This window comes from Onthophagus taurus, chromosome 3 (genome assembly GCF_036711975.1).
Source record: "Onthophagus taurus isolate NC chromosome 3, IU_Otau_3.0, whole genome shotgun sequence".
In the NCBI taxonomy this organism is placed as follows: domain Eukaryota; kingdom Metazoa; phylum Arthropoda; class Insecta; order Coleoptera; family Scarabaeidae; genus Onthophagus; species Onthophagus taurus.
This window is the reverse complement of record NC_091968.1, coordinates 23,544,313-23,566,072: the sequence shown is the minus strand read 5'-3', so window position 1 is coordinate 23,566,072 and position 21,760 is coordinate 23,544,313. Positions and strand designations below refer to the sequence as shown.

At 33.6% G+C, this 21,760-nt stretch overlaps 2 protein-coding genes across 4 annotated transcripts in view; both read right to left on the bottom strand.

Moving 5' to 3' along the window:
• LOC111416187 (sodium potassium chloride cotransporter) overlaps positions 1 to 6,715 on the bottom strand; it is a 48,360-nt gene extending 41,645 nt beyond the window's left edge. Inside the window, exon 1 of the mRNA XM_023048146.2 lies at positions 4,890 to 6,715. Within this exon, the coding sequence (XP_022903914.1) occupies positions 4,890 to 5,195 (306 nt within the window). The 5' untranslated portion in view covers positions 5,196 to 6,715. The remainder of the gene's footprint in view (positions 1 to 4,889) is intronic.
• A 93-nt stretch (positions 6,716 to 6,808) lies between these two features.
• LOC111416184 (Tetraspanin 26A) lies at positions 6,809 to 21,626 on the bottom strand. Of its 3 annotated transcripts, XM_023048140.2 has the most exons (10): positions 21,250 to 21,625; positions 21,068 to 21,188; positions 20,939 to 21,012; positions 20,772 to 20,846; positions 20,614 to 20,712; positions 16,189 to 16,317; positions 16,079 to 16,129; positions 15,793 to 15,903; positions 15,581 to 15,694; positions 6,809 to 15,497 (listed from the first exon to the last, which is right to left on the bottom strand). In XM_023048140.2, exons 1-10 carry the CDS (start codon positions 21,355 to 21,357, stop codon positions 15,429 to 15,431), a joined length of 951 nt encoding a protein of 316 aa, XP_022903908.1. In that variant the 5' UTR covers positions 21,358 to 21,625; the 3' UTR covers positions 6,809 to 15,428. The 3 variants fall into 3 exon arrangements, with proteins under 3 accessions (XP_022903908.1, XP_022903910.1, XP_022903909.1); XM_023048142.2 differs by lacking the exon at positions 15,581 to 15,694 and having other exon boundaries at positions 21,250 to 21,626; XM_023048141.2 differs by lacking the exon at positions 15,793 to 15,903 and having other exon boundaries at positions 21,250 to 21,623.
• Positions 21,627 to 21,760: the final 134 nt, after the last annotated feature.

The following is a 21,760-nucleotide window of genomic DNA, read 5'->3' as shown; positions in this document are numbered from 1 at the left end:
TATCAGGCATTCCTAACTCTTTCGTAAATAAACAGTATTTTTATGGCTTATTTTATGTGATCGATTTTCAAACGTGCGTATTTTTTATTTAATATTAAATGATAAGAATTCGATTCATTGCAAGAATAAAATACCAAATTTGATATTAAAATATCCTCAAATATATCACTTTTATAACAGTATACAACGCCACCTGGTGGAGATGTTACAAATTCGTATCAAAAAATCAAATTAAACTTGCATTTTAAGCTAATGTTATTCGAAACATTTTTGGATAAAACCAAAAATTAACTATGAATGTCTTAAATTGTTTAGAAGTACCATACTATTCACAGGGAAATTAAAATCATTTTTGTAAACAGTTCTAACCATCAGAGATGACATCGAGTGTAATTAGGGATAATCTTATTAGATATTAGGGATGATGTTGAGAAATATTGGGAATAACATCAAGATAAGTGAAAGACCATCTTAACAATTATCAGGTACGAAGTATGTTAGGAACAACATCGAGGTTGGTGTTAGGGAGGACTTCGAAATGTTAGGGATGTTGTTAAATGTTAAAGGATATTACTGGTGTCATCATCTTAATAGATGTCAAGTTCTAGAAGAAGCAAATTAAAAATAACATCCAGAATAGGTAGACAATGTTAAAAAAGACATCAAGAATAGTTAGGCACGATGTTAAGAGATATCAAGTTCAATGTTGAGGCACATCAGAAAGTGTAAAGAGACGCTATCAAATCCTACATCAAGAGTTATTAACAGGAATGTTAATAGAGATCGGAGATGATGTTAAGGCATGTTAGAGGGTAATATAAAGAGATATTAGGGATGATGTTAAAGAATATATTAGTAACAACATCGAGGTTGGTGTTAGGGAGGACTTCAAAATGTTAGGAATGTCGTTAAATGTTAAAGGATATTAGTGGTGTCATCATGTTAATAGATATCAAATTCTAGAAGAAACGTATTGAAAATAACATCCAGAATAGGTAGACAATGTTAAAAAAGACATCAAGAATAGTTAGGCACGATGTTAAGAGATATCAGGTTCAATGTTGATGCACATCGGAAAGCGTACAAAGACGGTGTCAAATTCTATATCAAGAGTTGTTAACAGGAATGTTAATAGATATCGGAGATGATGTTGAGGCATGTTAGGGAGTACTTTAGGGTGATATAACGAGATATAAGGGATGATGTTGAAGAATATTGGCAATTACATCGAAATATGTTCGGGGATGACATCGAAATTAAGTTAGGAATGATATTAAAATAAAACATGACATCCTAAAGAGATAACGGTAATGTTAAGAAATATCAGGGATGATGTTGGGAATGATATCGAAAGCAGAAATGTTGATGTATTAGGAACAACATCAAGAGCTAAGTGTGATATAAGGAGATATTGGAGATGATATCGAGATAAAACAGATTATGTCAGGGTTGATACCGAGAGCAATTAGGGACGATGTTAACAGATATCAGAGATGATTTTGTAGGATGTTAGGGATAATCTCCTAACAAGAGCGATGTTTCAAAACTATGTTGAGGTATATTAAGGAAGAATATCGAGAGTTATTAGGAACGATGTTAATGGATGTTAGGGGCGATATCTAAAACAATTAGGGACGATGTTAACAGATATCAGAGATGATTTAGAGGCATGTTAGGAATAATATCAAGTTGTTAGGAGCGATGTTTCAAGATATTAGGAGCAACGTTGGAAATATCATCGAGAATAAATGCACGTTGTTAAGGACGACTTCGAAAATAATTAGGCATGATGTTTATAATTATCAACAACAATGTTGAGGCATATTAGGAATAACATCGTCTGTAGATAGACGATGGCATGGAGGATATCAAAAGTTATTAGGAGCGATGTTAATGGATGTTAGGGTCGATATCTAGAGCAATTAGGGACGATGTTAACAGATATCAGAGATGATTTTGTGGCATGTTAAGAATAACATCGAGTTGTTAAGAGAGATGTTTCAAAATATTAGGAGCAACGTTGGAAATATCATCGAGAATAAATGCACGTTGTTAGGGACGACTTCGAAAATAATTAGGGATGATGTTTATAATTATCAAAAACTATATTGAGGCATATTAGGAATAACATTGACTGTAGATAAGCGGTAGCATGGAAGAGATAGAGAGTTATTAGGAGCGATGTTAATGGATGTTAGGGTCGATATCTAGAGTAGTTAAGGACGATGTTAACAGATATCAGATATGATTTTGTGGCATGTTAGGAATAACATAGAGAATAAATAGACGAAGGCATAGAGGATATAGAGACTTGTTAGAAACTATGTTAGGGTCGATATCTAGAGCAATTAGGGACGATGTTAACAGATATCAGAGACGATTTTGTGGCATGGAGAATATCGAGAGTTATTAGGAGCGATGTTAATGGATGTTTCGATCGATATCTAGAGCAATTAGGGACGATGTTAACATATATCAGAGATGATTTTGTGGCATGTTAGGAATAACATAGAGAATAGATAGGCGATGATATGGAAGATATCGAGAGTTATTAGGAGCGAGGTTAATGGATGTCAGAGTCGATATCTAGAGCAATTAGGGACGATGTTAACATATATCAGAGATGATTTTGTGGCATGTTAGGAATAACATAGAGAATAGATAGGCGATGATATGGAAGATATCGAGAGTTATTAGGAGTGATGTTAATGGATGTTAGGATCGATATCTAGAGCAATTGGGGACGATGTTAACAGATATCAGAGACGATTTTGTAGCATGGAGGATATCGAGAGTTATTAGGAGCGATGTTAATGGATATTAGAGTCCATATCAAGAGCAATTAAGGACGATCTTAACAGATATCAGAGATGATTTTGTGGCATGTTAGGAATAACATAGAGAATAGATAGGCGATGGCATGGAGGATAACGAGAGTTATTAGGAGCGATGTTAGGGTCGATATCTAGAGCAATTAGGGATGATGTTAACACATATCAGAGATGATTTTATGGTATGTTAGGAATGACATAGAAAATAGATAGGCGAAGACATGAAGGATATTGAGAGTTATTAGGGTCAATATCTAGAAGAATTAGGGACGATGTTAACAAATATCAGAGATGATTTTGTGTCATATTAGGAATAACATAGAGAAGAGATAGGCGATGGCATGGAGGATATAGAGATTTATTAGGAGCGATGTTAGGGTCAATATCTATAGTAATTAGGGACGATTTTAACAGATATCAGAGATGATTTTGTGGCATGGAGGATATCGAGAGTTATTAGGAGCGATGTTAATGGATGTCTGGGTCGATATCTAGAGCAATTAAGGACGATGTTAACATATATCAGAGATGATTTTGTGGCATGTTAGGAATAACATAGAGAATAGATAGGCGATGATATGGAAGATATCGAGAGTTATTAGGAGCGATGTTAATGGATGTTAGGTTCGATATTTAAAGCAATTAGGGACGATGTTAATAGATATCAAAGGTGATTTTGTGGCATGTTAGGAATAACATAGAGAATAGATAGGCGATGATATGGAAGATATCGAGAGTTATTAGGAGCGATGTTAGGGTCAATATCTAGAGCGATTAGGGACGATGTTAACAGATATCAAAGATGATTTTGTGTCATATTAAGAATAAAATCGAGTTGTTAGGAGCGATGTTTCAAGATATTAGGAGCAACGTTGAGGGATGTTGGAAATATATCATCGAGAGTAAATACACGTTGTTAGGGACGACTTCGAAAATAATTAGGGATGATGTTTATGTTTATCAACAACGATCTTGAGGCATATTAGGAATAACATCGGGAGTAAGGGGATATTATAGTCGATATTAGAGACGATGTAGACAAATATCAAAGAACGATGTCTCATTTAAGTATTACTGTCAATGGTCAACAATTACAGTATGTCAGTACTGTTAAAAACTTAAGTTTATGAATTGATAACAATTTAAAATTTCATACCCACGTAAATAAAATTATTCAGAAATCATACGGTATTCTTAGATCATTATATTCTTATCGGCATATCTTAAATGAAACGTACTGTTACGGACTCATTGATTCTTTCTTTATTTAATCACCGTGATTCGGTTTATGGCGCTTGTGTTAACAAAGAATCAAATAGGAGAATTCAATATGTTCAAAATTATTGCTGTCTTCGATTTATTTATGATACTTTATGGTATCAGATGGTTGAATATGTCAAATAGAGTCAAGCTACATGAGGGTGTAGTGTTTTTTGGAGCATTCGCTGATAAAGTGCATATATATTTACATAAAAAAATTAGTTATCGTACTGATGTACATAATATTAATATTCGTCGACATTCTTTTAGTTTCAGAATCGCCAGTTTTTGGAATTCTCTCTCTCTCTAGTACGTTAAAAACTTTAGACACCCAGCAGCATTTCAAGTTGAAATTCACGGGTACTTTGTGTGAGCTTCAGAATAAGTAAAGATAGGGGAAAGATGATGTATTTTTCTTTTTTGTATATTAATTAAAAGAGGGTTGGGGTAGAACAGGCTACGTTTCGATGTTGTCTGAGCTAGCTCCGATAAGCTTTAACTAATTATGTATGTGAAAAAGCTAATAAATATATTATTATTATTATTATTAAGAGATATTAGGAGCGATGTTGAGGCAACTTAACCAATATTTTTCCTACCAGACAAATATAAGTGATAACTTTTTACAACGAAAACTTTTCATTTTCCAAAAATTTCTTAATCTCAATTACTCCTAATAACCCTCAATTTACTCCGAATAGCTTCTATCATATCTTACTCGCAATATCTTTTAATAATTTCTTTTATTAAGTTTTACTTAATATTAAGAATCAAAAATAAAAAAAAGATATATTTTACCTTATTAGTTTTTTCATCGCTTCCATGTAATTCCCCCAATGATGGTCGTTTCAAAGCCCTCCTCGAATTCCTATAATTTTCCAGCCGTGGTAAAGCCTCCCTGGTTAACTGCACTAAAGATCTCTTCCTTTTCTGCGGATTCTCTTCGTATAAGCAAGTAGTTGAAGTGGTCGTCAATAAATGCGGTAACGTATCGATACCAGCATGAAGATGATGAACCCCATTTTCATGAAGTTGCAAACCCGCGTTATCAACACCGTTATGATTGTTTTTATTATTAATTTGATGAATTGAAAAACGATCCATATTAAAAATTAAAATACATAAAAGTTTATATTTATAACAACAAAATTAATATTAACTTTATAAAGTTATTATTATTAAGGGAGTATTATTGGGTTGAAACACTTGGTAAGGGATAAGGGAATTGACTGAAATGTTGCGGCGATCGAGTTCGGGTTTTATACGCGGCAATGTGTTTCTCGGTGCGAGAAAATGGGGGGACTTTATTTGACGCAATCGAAATGTTGAATATAAACGGAGTCTAGAATCAATTTAAAACGTAATAATAGTGACGTAAAAAAAAATTTTGGGTTTATTTAAAATCGTTAAAAAAAAACTTGGTGAGTCAAAAATGTATTAAATGTTGTAAGTAGTAATTATATAAGAATAATTTTTTGTTGGTGACCTTCAAAGTTACTTCAAATCACCAAGTTATTTTTTTTTTATTTTAAATAAATTTTTGATGATTTGATCTTGATTTATTAAGTGCTTTTAAGACGCACTTGTTACGGTTTAAAGGAATTTCTGATTTTTATCATAAAGACTTTAAACCTTGTTGAATTAAAATGAATACAACATTTTAAATCAAAACAATAAAGTTATGTTCCTTAAGTAGGACAAGGATCATTTTCAAATTTTATATAAAAAAAAAATTAAATTAACACATTTAATGTTTCCCTCCTTTTTTGTAATCTTAATGGTGATTTTCGAGTTCGAGAGGGGATTTTTTGAAATAACAACTAAAAACCGATGACTTGAAGTGTGCCTTTGAGTGTAAATATTATTGGTTGGATCCAGTTACAACTAGTAATGACACGTTTTTGTTAAGCCACATATACCTGTGTGTGGTGATCAGGTTTATAATTTAGTAACTTTATGTTATTTACTTTTAATTATTATCTGATATATCCCAATAAAAATATTTGTTGTTTATTTGATTTTCTTTGTTGTAATCAATTTTAAGTTGTAATCAAATTTAAGGGTTGCCAAACATATCTGTATCAACAATTAATTTAATTAAAGTTCGATTAGATTGAAATTTCGAAACATTTTTCGTTGAAATTTAGTTTCCACAAATAAATATAAATCTTTCAATCATTGAATCAAAGCAATCACATTCCAAATATTAATAACCTCAAGTTTAAATTGAATCCGCTACAACTTAGCTCATGTATTTACAAAATTTCAAAAATAGAAATCGCTCGTCTTCTTCACCTTCGTCCCTTTTCAACCTCTTTCATCTCTTCCCTTTGATGATGAACCTGAATCTAATCGGATTTTAAAATTGCTTTAACAATGTCCAGATAACCTTTGGAATTCGCATACAAGTATTTATTTATTATCTAAATGAAGTAACTTTGTTTTTATCGATACTTTATCAATTTAGTTTGTCAATTTTCGCAGGCCAGGTACAAAAAGCGGTGAGATATCTACTTTATCGCGTATTTCCGATGTATTCCAACCAAATCTGGTAAAACTAGATGTATCCAACCTGAATTATCGTCACCACATCATTCAAAGTAATTTAATTATTACCCTACAATTTAATTTATTTACTAAAATAAACTAAATAAACTCAAATTAACACCTTTTTTAAGGAAACCTTGACTTTATGGTGGATTAGATGACGGAAGAAATAGTTTTATTTCATCTTTATTAATTACTCCAATTACAATTAATTTTTTTTTAATTATTGAAGTATTAATGAGTATTTACAATATATCACTTAATTTTTGAAAATGTAGCAGCTTTTTAATATCAAGAGTTACTAATCGGTTTTTATACGATTATTATCAATTTTTTTTAATAATTAAAAATTTTTTAACAATGAGCAACGATTCTTTTCATCATCTCATTAAACTAAACAAATTCAAGATCACCATTTAAAAAAATTTCAATTGGCAGTGTCAAAAAAAACATCAATCTCTAATTACACAGATCTGCAAGGTTTTGTTAAGCTAAAAATCATTTTCGAAGTAATTTTTGAGTAATTCGAACTCAGAATTGGATCATCACGTCAGGATTTTGAGATGTTGTGGCTTTTTTTCCTATTTTTGTACACAATATTCTTTTGCTCAGATGAACTAACAATTAACATGTGCTTCCCGCCAAATCTGACGCCATTAAAACATAATATTAACATTAAAACATATATTTTCGGATGAATACCCTTGTTTCTTAGGTTTTCGATGCATAACGACTATCTGAGTAGCTTAGGATCAAAAACGGCCAAATCCACAATTTGTTATTTTCGGTTTTATTTTATTTTGCAACTCTAGATGGCTCTCTGCATGTTTTCCCTTTCTTATTTGTGTCAAAACAGACCATATCCCATCGAAATCCACCGCGCATGCGTTAAAGCATTTATGATCTTAAATATCTTATAGAAACGCTAAATTTTTGTTCATTGCGGTTATTATATTGTGTAAAATGGAAATTAATATTGAAGAAGAAATTAATAAACCACGAAAACGCCAAATACGATTAGGCTCGTGGAAAAGAAACCGTGATAAAATAATGAGGTTAGTAATGGCGGTAAATTTTAGAGAGTATGTGCTCAAACACTTATAACTTGATTGTTTTTGAGTTAGAGTTACTTTGTGAAATATGGATCGAAACGATGGTTGCATGAGCTAGAATCTAAAAGCAATAAATTTTGAGGTTGTGATATAAGAAACACGAATACAAACATTTTTATCTTTAGAAAATGGTCGAAATGGCAACGAAGTGCAAGAAGATGAGTTTAGAGAGAGTGGCGAATTAGCAAGTCAAAACTACCGAACACAAAACCTACACCCAGAAAATCATGAAGATGATTTCTTCATAGTGAGTCGGAATAACAGAATCCGAGTTGGAAACACAATACCATTAATTCATAGAATTTATTTATTTATCTCATGTGGGTACAGAAACAGGTCGAACCTAATAACACTGTACCACAAAGAACCAATTGTATACAAATAAAATTACAGTTCACAATAATAATAATGAATTAATATTAATGGAACAAAAGTGAATCAAAAGGAAAAAACTCATATAGTGGGTCACTTAAGTATTTGCACAGGACCAATTTACTAAAAAAAAAAGCTAAACAGCATATGAAGCATTATTTTTTTTACATTTTCTCTAATCAGATACATGTTCTGAGAAATAGTATACATTTGAAATAATTAATAAGTATTTTCCGAATGGAATATTGAGTAAAATCTGAAATACGATGTCACAAAAGTATTTGTACACTAGTATTTCGGACAAGTCTAGACACGCACAGAGACCGCAGCGTTAGTTGTACATCAGTTGTTGTTAAGATAACATCCCTACAGACGCGTGCTAATAAATAACCTATCGTATCGTATCAGTGTTTGAGTCAAAATGCCGAAAACTAAAGAAGTGCTAAAATTATTAAACGGCCACACTCTACTGTTCGCTATATAATTACCAAGTTTAACACCAGCAAAAGTGTAGAAAACATGCATCGCTCTGGACGACCAAGAATACTAAGCGATCGTGAACAACGGGCTATTCTGAAAGAAGTCCAAGATAATCCCAAAACTAGCGCTCAAAATTTGGCTGTACATATCGCAGAGAGGGCTCATCCTGAAACCGTAAGAAGAGTTCTCCGTAAAGCCGGCTACCATGGAAGAGTAGCACGTAAAAAGCCGTTCATAAGTGAGCGAAATCGACTTAAGCGACTACAGTTTGCAAATGAATATGTGAATAATGTTTTGGAAGAATATTATTTTTAGCGACGAGTCAAAATATAACTTATTTTCATCTGACGGCCGACAAATGATTTGGCGAAAAGCAAAAAACGAAAAATTTAATTCCAACGGTAAAGCATGGGGGAGGGCACGTTCTCGTTTGGGGTTGCATGTCGTACAATGGAGTGGGAAATTTACACTTTATTGATAACATTATGGATGCTAAAACCTACCTTAAGATTTTGCAAGATAATTTATTGAGTAGTGCACGTAAAATGGGTCTAGAGGACAGCTTTATGTTCCAGCAAGACAACGACCCTAAGCATACAGCAAGGATCCTTAAGGAATGGTTTTTATATACAGGGCTTAAAACGCTTCCACACCCACCCCAAAGTCCAGACCTTAACCCAATTGAAAATTTGTGGCATATTTTAAACATTAATATTAGAAAACATCAAATACACAATCGAAATGATTTAAAAACACACCTGAAGTCAGAATGGAAGAAAATTTCCCATGAAATAACAGCCAAATTGGTAATGTCCATGCCAAAACGATTACAAGCCGTTATAAATGCTAACAGAATGCATACCAAGTATTAGATAGTTGGTTTAAGAGGCATCTGGTTTAATTTGGTAATGTGTACAAATACTTTTGTGATGTCAAAAATTTCATTATCTTTAAAAATTCATAAACTGTTTATTTTTTTTTAAATGTTATTAAGAGTTCTGTTATTGTTTTCATTTGTGTAAATAAAATATAGTTTAAAATTTGACTTTGTTTACCTCCTTTGCAATTTCTATTGAAAATATTAGGTGTACAAATACTTAAGTGACCCACTGTAAATCAAATATCAAATGAACCCTCGAGGCAACATACCAACTGCAGCAAAGAGCAGTTTTTTTAAATGCATAGAAAGAATGCTGAAACAGATCTATGTTAACACGATTTGCTGATCTTGCCATTCTTAATAAAGGAGAGTTTTAACAGGGATTGGTTCTAGGAGTAGGTGTCATAAATAGAAAGTCAAAGCGAAGTAATCTCGGAGGAACATGAACACATATAGAACCAACAAGCATTGGAGAATCACACTTGTTGTTCAAAAAGTTTGTAAAAATATAACATATCCCCACAAAAGCGACGCTGGTTGAAAGTTAACATACGAAAAGAAGTGCAAGTTGATTCGTAATCAATGTATTAAACGGAAAATTTAAAACAAAGATATTTGAGGAATTTAGATTGAATACGCTCAATTCTAGATTTATAAAGATATCTAAACGACGCTGCAAAAGTTAAGTGTGGTGTAGACATAAACAAAAATAAAGATTTCGAATTGCTCCCAAATCTCTAATAAATGAGACATGTTGCAACCTCTCACCAGCGACGCTATAACTGTAGTGGATTGTGTTCACCCTCCTAGAGAAGGAAATAATATTACACTTTGATAAGTTAAAAGGCGATTATTTAAGTCAAAATCATGTAAATTGTTTAAGGCAGATTGCCTAGAACAATCAAGAGGTGAGGAGATGTGGAGAAAGAGTTTTAAATCGTCACCATACATTAAACATTGGGCATAATTAATGACGTTAAATATGTCGTTAACATAAATATTAAACAGTAAAGGGCTTCCCTGTGGAACACCAGAAGGCACCGACACAGGATTAGAAAAAAAAACATTAACCGAAGCAATCTGGCATCTCTCCTTCAGATAGGAAGCAAGCCATTGCAAAAGTTTCCCCTGAACACCAAACTTCATTAGTTTAAACAGAAGTAAGTTGTGATCCACCTGGTCGAAAGCTTTACTAAAATCCGTATAAACTGAATCAACTTGACAAGCATCATCTAGATCAGCAAAAAAACCATGTTGTCTACAATTTTAGACTTAAGGGCAAAGAACACTTTCCCAAATGCTGGCAAATAGATATGGGGCGATAATCAGATATAACACCACGGTCCCCCGACTTAAAAATGGGAAGAACAAAAGCCCGCTTACACAATGAAGGAAAGACACTCATTATTAATGAAGCATTAAATAAAATAGTTAAAGGAAGGGACAGAGAGTGTGAACATTTCTTTATTAAAATTGATGGAATAACAAGCGCAACCTCAATTCTGTCAAACTGCATATGACTCAAAGGGCATCCATTTCTACACAATCTATATTCTGCTGGATTGGAGTAGCATCAACAAATTCCATTCCATGACATCGTAGAATGAATGACGTTCGCACGCTTCTTAGACTTAGTAAAAGCCCAAAACACCTTTGGATCAGATTGGATATTGCTTTCAGCTCTTCTAACATACTCCATGTAATTGTGATGGATTAGATACTTTACACGACTCAGAATTGAAAAAGTGAGGTTGCCAAAACGTTTCCATTTACAGTGCGCCCTCCTTTTCTCTCGAATAACTTTAATGGTATTATATGAAAACCAAGTGGGAAAACCTTTGATAGTTTTGCGTTTTAAAGGGACAAATTTACGTATAGCAGTAAAAAAATTTGAACAGCATCGTTGATATCACGATCAGCGGTTCTGATTTCCAGTCGATTTCATTAAAGTACTCATTTAATTCAGGAAACCGGGCTTTTCTAAAACAAAAAGCTTCACCATGATGTATAGGTAATGAACGAGTAAAACGAATTGAGCAGGAAAGTTCTAAAGTGAAGTGCGCACTGTCCTGAGGAAGCAATGGATAACTACAAAGAGAGATTTAATATACATCGGTAGAATTAGTAATACGACATTTTCAGACACTTTGTGGATTTGGATATTTTAAATTCTATTGCACTGGAAATAAATAAAAATGCTAGGAGAAACAATTCAAATTGGATTGATGTGTCTGTCCAAGAATTGGAAAAGTTCTTTGCTATTATGCTGTGTATAGGACTAGGCAAACTCCCAAAAATATCATATATAAAATTAGACCACTTACAGATGCACTAACCAATAAATTCAAACAACTAAAAGTCCCCTCGGAGGTAATATCCATAGACGAATCTATAGTACCATTCAGGGGTTGCTTATAATCATTCTATTAATTTTAAGGATCCGGAAACTGGCTCGCACACCAACGCTATCGAATCCAATCGTCAAAAATCATCTCCCAGGGAATCTTGCCAGATGTATTTTCCAGAAATCGTGCGCAGCGAAGAAACTTGATAAGGCGGCGGAATTTGAGCAACGGGACCTGGAGGAAATCGCAGATGAGTATCGATCCGATAATAACGAACCTTAAATTTTTCTATTTCAAATTATAATACTACTATATATATAGCTATACTTTATTTTTAGGTTGCGTCTCTGTTCACCTCCTCGTAGTGCAGTCTTGGTAACGTCAAAAACAGAGTTAATTAATATTTAAACTAGCACGAATTTAACGGGTTTACAGCAGTGTGGCGAGGATGTAGTTGCCTTATATCAGTATTAAATAAACGTATTAACGGAATGTATTTGTAATTTATTAATTAAAATTGATTGAATCCCTATATTATGTGAAAAGGATGCAAATCCTACTGACGTTACTATTTGTACACGACTAAGATTTTTAGTTACATTAATAATAGGGGGTGAGGGTGCGGTGAATCCTTGGTAGGCTTCTCTTACTTGTTTTGCTGTACTCAGGGTTCATGTCTTATGGCCTGAATCAGGATCGACACTTCAATTTTACTGCTCCTTTACGAGGTGTCCCTGTACCATACAAAAAGTGTCGGATCTAGACTTACCATATAGTCGCATATATATAGTCGAAACTGTTATACCATATATGGCTATTGTTCTTGGATCTGTTCCACGGGTAGGGTATGCATTTCATCTTGGCTTAATTGCCTAGGTCGAGAGGAAACAACCTCATTAAAAACCTCAAAATGAATGTGGAACAGCTTATGCAGAGCACTTTAGACTCTAGGACTAGGACGCATGAGTGTGGTATACGACGCGGTCTGCATATGCTTTCATGTACCTGACGGTTTAATTATCCGGGAAGTGATGGCTGCTAATAAACGAACTCTGGAAACCTGCCAACCTTCAGTTTTAATAGGCTTACTGAGGTATGGGAACACTGGCCCGATGAACTACCCTACCCGTGGGATATGTATGGAGACGCCCAGTAAAAATAAAACACTAGACGAAGGAGGGATAAACCTCGATCTTGTAAAGGTAATAAAAAAGATGAAGGTTAGTCCTCCTAGTTCTTCTTTTGAAGAGAAGCTGATTCTTCTGCACTCTGAAGGGAAGGAAAATTAAGAGAAAGCTGTCAAGGCACTAGTCTAACTCTGAAACAAAAACGCCTGCGGCTGCCAGGGTCTGCTAGAAGGAACCTGCGCAAGCTTATGAAGAGCCTTATGACTTATGAGAGTGCCTTAAAGCAGGCGATTGACAAACTTAATACTCCATCGGAGGAGAGTGCAAAAACCTCTTAAGCCTTCGGTCAAGAGGGTGCGCTCTGATAGATCCAACCCAGCTGAGATCCAACCGGCGGAACCCATAGCTCTTTTAGGGAAGCAGCTAAACTACAAAGCTGCTGTGAGCGGTATCTGGATTGGACTATTTCTACCCAGACTATTCCGTTCAACAACTTAATGTAGAACAGGTGGGGTTGCTACAGAGGGGGTTATCTCAGCCGTAGACAACATCTAAAAAGAGGTGTAGTCTGCGCGGAAGCCTGCTCGACGGACTGAGTTGTGAATACCATGGGACAGTGTCCAGATTAAGGCAGTTGAGGGAGAGATATTCCCATGCTACACGTCTGTGTAGTATTTATCCCAGACGATGACGTTAGTGTCCCTCTCATTACAGAGACGGTGTTAACTCGATTGGAGGTGATGAATAACTCACTCCTTATATCCGAATGGACGGTTCTAAATACCACCAGATCTGGACCGGGGTAGACGTGAATCTTCGCGGTTGACGAAGTGTCTGTCAAAGCCCTGGAAGAACTGTGCTGGCGGCCGTACTTCGGATTTGGAAGATTTCATTTTCAACTGAAAGGAAAGTGAGCGCACCAACTTCTGAGATAACGGAAGCTGTGACAGTCGCCTCGTCCGTTAAAAAATAACATTAACATTTAGATCCACGTGATTAGGTAGATGGCAAATAAAGAAATTTCAGTCGTTGTGGGTTTTTGTATCAATTGAACACAGAGTCTATTGATACGCAGTCTATAGAGACACAATATATTGACACACACTCTATCTAACGATAAGTAATCAGTTGTTATGCGTTGAAAGCCTAAGAAAAAGAAGGGTTTAGAAAGTTTAGTGAAAATAACTTTACTTTTAAAGGCTACCTTGCAGCTTTAAGCAATTTTTATTACATGCAAGGTATCTTGCACAAAGTTATTGCGGCAATACCAATGCTGTGATATTGGTTGTATACTTGCAATGATGACGTCGGGTACGATAATTAATTAACACACTGTAGTATTAATACATATACAGTGTGTTAATTAATTATCGCACCCAACCTCATCATTGCAAGTATGCAACCAATATCACAGTGTAATACGCATCATACGCAAATCGCGTATTGCAATACCAATACTGTGATATTGGTTGCATACTTGTAATGATGACGTCGGGTACAATAATTAATTAACACACTGTATATCTTCCTTTTAATACAGACAAAAATCATGCTGTTGATCATTGATTTTGTGCGTGGCTATAGAATAAACTAAATTAAATTAGTAGACATTAAGTAGCATAAAAACTTTGAAGTGATTTTTCGGTATGTTCTACACTTTTCCGCACTTTTTTTAATTGTTAACGTCTTTTTTAGATCATTTCCTACCGATTAAAAAAAAAATCACCGATTGTTAGGCGACTTTGCTATTCTTGAATTATTCCCAAATCCTAAAGTGATGGTCCAAGTCTGAGCACTGTTGTAATTGTATTCTTGGCATTATTCCAGCATCTTATGGTGCTCAACACATCATTTACAAGTTGTGGAGCCCAAGATTTATCTTGATTAGAAATTTCATTACAAAGTTCATTTTGACATTCTCATTAACTGTCAGTTTATCAGCACCGTTTAATAGCGCATTTTGAAGGGCACTGAATTATAAAATAGAGGAAAATCTCAACATTTTGATTGCACGCATAAAATTACTTCTGAAATGATCGTCAGCTATCCAACAACAATCAAAACCCCTTTTTTTGATCTATTTAATCATAATAATGAGTATTCTTTTTAGTATTTTCTCCCCATACATATCACATTTTTGCATTACAACAATTTAAGCTTAATCCTTCTATTATATTCAATAACAGCTAATAAGTCAGTAAAATCAGTATACTTTTTATCAAATAGGACTCGTATTCACATTATTTAGTCAAGTTAAAATTATTTTCCTGGTTATTATTTACAAATACAACCCTTAATGAAAATTGTTCTTTAATAAGTTAATATTTACCGTCTAAGTTTTAAACGAAATCGATTTCTTCTTGTAGTTGTTGCTCCGGTTGTTGATAAATTTCGTGGTTGTCGCGTCGATTTGAGGGCTCCCACGCGGGACGACAGAAAAAACTGTACTAAACCGCGGTGGGACCCCTTATTTGTCAATGCCATTTTGCTTTTTGAGCGAAGATGTCGGCGCGTAAATTTTGGGCGAAACAAATACCCAAAATCTGTACAAAAACATTATTAATCATTAAATTTAACCCGATTTAAACGAAAAATTAAAAAAAAATTAAAAATTAAAAAAACTCACTTGAAAAAATAAGATAAAAATAACACAACTAGCTAAGGAAATCATATTTCTTTCGGTCCATTCTTCAATGGCTTGTAAACAACCTTGTTCATTAATTGTATTTGGGACATTAGACTGGAAATTAATTAACAAACAAAAATAAATTTAATCAAATAAAAGGAAATAAATAAAAAAAAATAATTAAAAGGAGTGAAATGATTCGAGAAGACTACCTTTAAGACCATAACTCCTACAGTAACAGCAGCAACAGGAACCAAATTACTTTCGATCCACTCCTCACCAGCTCTAAGACAGCCGCGCTCAAAAATGTGTCTTTCACCCCGCTGCATTCCAAGAAGCAGTTTTTGTTAGTTATTTGTTATCTATTTTATAAATTAAGAAATTTATTTTATACAAAAGAGAAGCAAAGCTTTCGCAGAATCACCACCACCATCAATTTTAAAATTTATTAGTTTTATTGAAATCATAACCAAAAAGATCTTGAATTGATATACTTACAAAACCGGGTTTTCTCACGTCGTATCCACACAATTTATTCTTAATAATTTCCTGAAAACAAAAAAAAAAAAAAACAAATTTGAATTTAAATAAAGATAAATTTGACTTACATTTGGTTTGCGTTTACAACAAGAAAATGGAACGCCGCAAGCCTCACTACTTCCCACAGCCTTTGAAGAACAATTAAAATAATTGTTTCTGTCCCAATCTTTGGGTCCTTCAATACCGCAACATTGCAACTAAAAATAAAATTTATTAATTAAAACATTCATCCGCATTAAACGTTTTTAATATAAACACAAAACAATACTCAAAATATTATAAACGTCAATTATGACAAGTTTTTGACACCTTGACTAAAAACTTAAGGTTTATTCAAGGTTATTTGAAAGTGTTAAATTATATTAAGAATAAGACGCCTTCGAAAAGAATAAAAAGATGCAGAGTGCTGCCTAAATAGATATATGGTAAGTTAGTGTGATATGTACATAAAAAAACTATATATGTACTGTATAAATTAAATCAATTTTTAAGACCTTTTCATATTTTAACTGGTCTTATTTCCAGTCCAACCTAAGTCACAAAATTCAAACAAGTTTCATCAAATATTCAACAAACCGATCTATACCAAAAAGAACCCAATAAAAACTATACAACCCAACGTAGAAAATAAAATGCTACCTGTGGAAGACAAGAAACTGCTTGGAAGGAACTAGATACTGCTGGCAGAAGACAAAATAGTAGTCGGAGAGATTAAATACTGTTGACAATACTGACAAAAGGCTAGATACTGCTGGCAGAAGACTAAATAGCAGTCACAGACTAGATATTGCTGGCGGAAGACTAAATAATCGTAACAACAGACTAGATATTGCTGGCAGAAAGTTAAATAGTGATGAAAGAGACTAAATACTGCTTGTGGATGGTTAAATAGCAATCGCGGAGACTAAATACTGCTGGCAGAAGACGAAATAATAGTGGTGCAAGCTAGATACTGCCAACAGAAGACTAAATAAGGTTGATAAAAGACTAGATACTGTTGGTAGAAGAGTAAATAGTAGTGACAGACTAGATAATGCTGTCACACTACTAGCCTTTGTCTGTAGAAGGCTAAATAGTAGTGGAACTAGTTTGAATATGGGTGGAGTAGTATTTGGCTTCGTGATTTGTATTGAGCCTTATTTCGGTGTGGATGAGCTAAGGATAATCTTGGTTTTGTGTGTCTGTGAATCAGAGAGGTTCAATTTGAGTGTATCTGGCTTAGACATACAAAACTTTATTTTGCCTTTGAAACCCTCGTGATTTCATAAACAAGAATAGCTTACAGGCGCATATAACCTATATTATAATTAACCATCACATGCTAGATACGGCTTGTAGTAGATTAAATACTGCCCAGATTTAGTTTCCAGAAAGTTAAATTTCACTGGGAGTGGATCAGACACAACTAGCAGAAAATAAAATGCTGTTTATGGAAGACTAGAAACTGCTTGCAAAAAACTAAATATTGTTTACAGAAGACAAAATAGTAGTCGGAGAGGCTAAATACTGTTGGCAGAAGTCTACACAATACTGCCAAAAGGCTAGATACTGCTGGCTGTTGACTAAATAGTGAAATAATAGTGGCAGAGATTAGATATTGCTGGCAGAAGGCTAAATAGTGATGAAAGATACTAAATACTGCCGGTAGAAGATTAAATAGCAGTCGCGCAGACTAAATACTGCAGACAGAAGACAAAATAAAAGTGGCAGAAACTAGATACTGCCAAGAAAAGAGTAAATAATGTTGATAGAAGACTAGATATTGTTGGCACAAGGATAAATAATAGTGACAGAGACCAGAGACTAGATAATGCTGACAGACGGCTATAAAACAAAGATAGACGCCTAGGCTCTGTTTGCAGAAAGCTAAATAGTAGTGGTAGAGACAACATATTACTTAAGTAGTTTCGGTGTGGATATGCTAATTTGATACACACCCAAAGCAAACCAAACTGAATCTATCCACGCTCAAATTGAACTTATCACATTCATACGTCAAGCGAAACCTAAATAATACTCAATCCAAACCATCCAAGCAAAACTATTCCCAATCCAAAGCAAGCAAATCATACTGAACCCATCTAATTTACATCTAAACCCAACCCTTTCAGCTTAAAATCATACTAGCTTATACCATTACTGCTAGATACGGCTTATAGTAAATTAAATACTGACAGGATTTTGCTTCCAGAAACCTAAATTTCACTGGGAGTGAAAACTGCTTGCAAAGAACTAGATACTGCTGGCAGAAGATAAAATAGTAGTCGGAAAGACTAAATACTGTTGACAAAAGTCTACACAATACTGACAAAAGGCTTGATACTGCTGGCAGAAGACTAAATAGTAGTCACAGAGACTAGATATTCCTGGCGGAAAACTAAATAATAGTGGCAGACATTAGATATTGCTGATAGAAGATTAATAATGCTAACAGCAGACTAGATATTGCTGACAGAAGGCTAAACGGTGAGGAAAGAGACTGAATACTGCTGGTAGAAGGTTAAATAGCAATCGCGGAGACTAAATACTGCAGACAGAAAACGAAATAGTAGTGGCAGAAAGTAGATATTGCTAACAGAAGGGTAAATAATAGTGATAGAGACTAGATAATGCTGACAAATGACTATAAAATAAGGAAAAACCCCGACCAATCACTTCCATGCCAAACGTATACCAACCCACACACTTAAAGGTCTTCAAAGTTTTTTTGGGAATGTTAAATTTTTATCACCGTTTTATTCCCAAAATTTCTGAAGTACTTACTACATTATATAATTTAGTAAGTAAACTTCAGTCGCAAAAATACAAAATTATTGCTTCTTGGTAAGATGAATCCACCTTCACTATCTACAGATGCCTCAGATACTTCAAGCAAGAAGTCTAGGAACTGGAAAAATGGGGATTATTACTTAATACAGGCTATAACTGTAATAATGTTTTGTAGAAGTCAATATATGTATAGCAGAGAAAATATTGCTTTCAGCAGAGTAGATATTGCAGGCAGGAGCTTAAATAGTGATGCAAGAGACTATCTACTGCTGGTAGAAGATTAAATAGTAGTCGGAGAGATTAAGTGTTGTTGGTGAAAGACTAAATAGTAGTCACAGAGACTAGATACTGCTAACAGAAGACTAAATAATAGTGGCAGAGATTAGATACTACTGACAAAAGTCAAAATAATGCTATCAGCAGACTGGATATTGCTGGCAGAATGCTAAATATTGATGAAAGAAACTAGAAACTGCTGGCAGAAGACTAAATAGTAGTCCCAGAGACTAAATATTGCTGCCAGGAAACTAAATAATAGTGGCAGAAACTAGATATCGTCGACAGAAGACTAAATAATGCTTATAGAAGACTAGATACTGTTTCAGAAGGGTAAATAGTAGTGATAGGGACTAGATAATGCTGACAAAATACTATAAAATGTAGACAGAAGATTAGAACAGTCTCAGAAATAGCTAATTATTATAATTACTTCATTTATGTTGATGCAAATTAACCAACCAAGTGGACCAATCAAGAGAGGATGGACCTAATGCCAAATGGTGTTACTAATCCCAAATGTAAACAAGACTAGGAACTGGGAAAATGGGAATTATTACTTAATACAGGCTATAAATGTAATAATGTTTTGTAGAAGTGAATATGTATATGTATAGCAGACAAAATAATGCTATCAACAGAGTAGATATTGCAGGCAGGAGCTTAAATAATGATGAAAGAGACTATTTACTGCTGGTAGAAGATTAAATAGTAGTGAGAGAAATTAAGTGTTGTTGGTGGAAGATTAAATAGTAGTCACAGAGACTAGATACTGCTAACAGAAGACTAAATAATAGTGGCAGAGATTAGATACTACTGACAGAAGTCAAAATAATGCTATCAGCAGACTGGATATTGCTGGCAGAATGCTAAATATTGATGAAAGAAACTAGAAACTGCTGGCAGAAGACTAAATAGTAGTCCCAGAGACTAAATATTGCTGCCAGGAAACTAAATAATAGTGGCAGAAACTAGATATCGTCGACAGAAGACTAAATAATGCTTATAGAAGACTAGATACTGTTTCAGAAGGGTAAATAGTAGTGATAGGGACTAGATAATGCTGACAGAATACTATAAAATGTAGACAAAAGATTAGAACAGTCCCAGAAATAGCTAATTACCATGATTACTTCATTTATTTTGATGCAAATTAACCAACCAAGTGGACCAATCAAGAGAGGATGGACCTAATGCCAAATGGTGTTGCTAATTTCAAATGTAAACAAGACTAGGAACTGGGAAATGGGGATTATTACTTAATACAGGTTATAACTGTATTCAAAAGATATTTGCACTGATTTAAGATAACTAATAAATTTGATATTTCCACATTAAGTATTGATATTCATCAATTCTGACATTTCAACATCAAAATTTAATATTTAACTGTGAATTTTGAATTTCACTGATTCAATTTATTAATTTTAAAACAAAAAAATGTTTACCCAGTCTTCTTGAATCCAATCGATTAAATTCTGTTGATCAGGATCTTCCCTATAATGTATAATAAATGTTTGAAATCCTATTGTTGCTTGAGATTTAATCTAAAAATAAAAAAAAACAATTTAAAATGAGTTTTATAAATAAAAGATAATGCTTTTACCCAATCTTTAAAAATAAATCCTAATATTCCAGCGGTCATTTCAAATAACAACAAGACCGATAGAAAAATGGCATACTGAAAGTGAATAATAATAAATTAAAAAAAAATAAAGTGAAATTGTGTTAGTAAAGTGTGTCAAATCTTAACAAATAGTGAAAGAGACTCACTGTTGCTAATAAACAGGTGTTTTCTCTTAATGCTCCCACACAACCCGTAAAACCAATCACAAAAGTAACAGTTCCTAAAGAAAGATTATTAATATTAAAATAATGAGTCATAAATGATTTCATTCCTACCTATACAAATCAATATAAACGCGGGATCTAATGCTACATTTGCAATTTTTGATAGATTATTGAATGTGTCTTTTTCGCTCCATGCCCAAACTCCAACAGTTAAAATCCCCAATCCCAATAACTTGAAGATTTTAAATCATATTTTAACAAACATTATTAAAAAGTTATTCATCAATTCTTACCCAAAACAAAACGTTAAAACCAAAAATCATATACTTTAAGCAACCGCTTACTTCGCTCGTTTCGCGTCTATATTTTCTTACAGGCATATTTGGTAAATTTACAGCCATACCATTTAGAACAAAACAAATCAAAACCAAAAACTCTTCTCCCACGGCAAAGAAAAAAATCCAATTTAAACAAAGATGATCATTTCGACATTTTCGTAGTTTTATTAGCAACCCCTTGCATTTTTTTATACACCTTTAATTTTATTTGAAAAATTGCCTTAACGGCAAGGTAAAAAAGACTTTTTTCTTTCTTTAAAAGGGAACACAACAATCACAGCACAATCATTAAAAATGTTTAAGAACACTGAACTTGTCAAAGTGACAGTTAGATGACAATTGACGGTGTCGATAAAGTAGGTATTAATTTAGTTATGGATTAATGAGATATTATTAAAAATTTTGAGATATTAATTAAAAGTGGTTGTTTATAATAATTTAATTTAATATTTATTTTAATATAATA

Coding starts and splice junctions, on each gene's coding strand:
- LOC111416184 (XM_023048140.2), bottom strand. CDS start 21,357: ATGGCTGTAAATTTACCAAATATGCCTGTAAGAAAATATAGACGCGAA. Junction 20,847..20,938: donor ACACCTGTTTATTAGCAACA/GTGAGTCTCTTT, acceptor ATTCACTTTCAG/TATGCCATTTTTCTATCGGT. Junction 16,318..20,613: donor ATTGGATTCAAGAAGACTGG/GTAAACATTTTT, acceptor TTTTATTTTTAG/TTGCAATGTTGCGGTATTGA.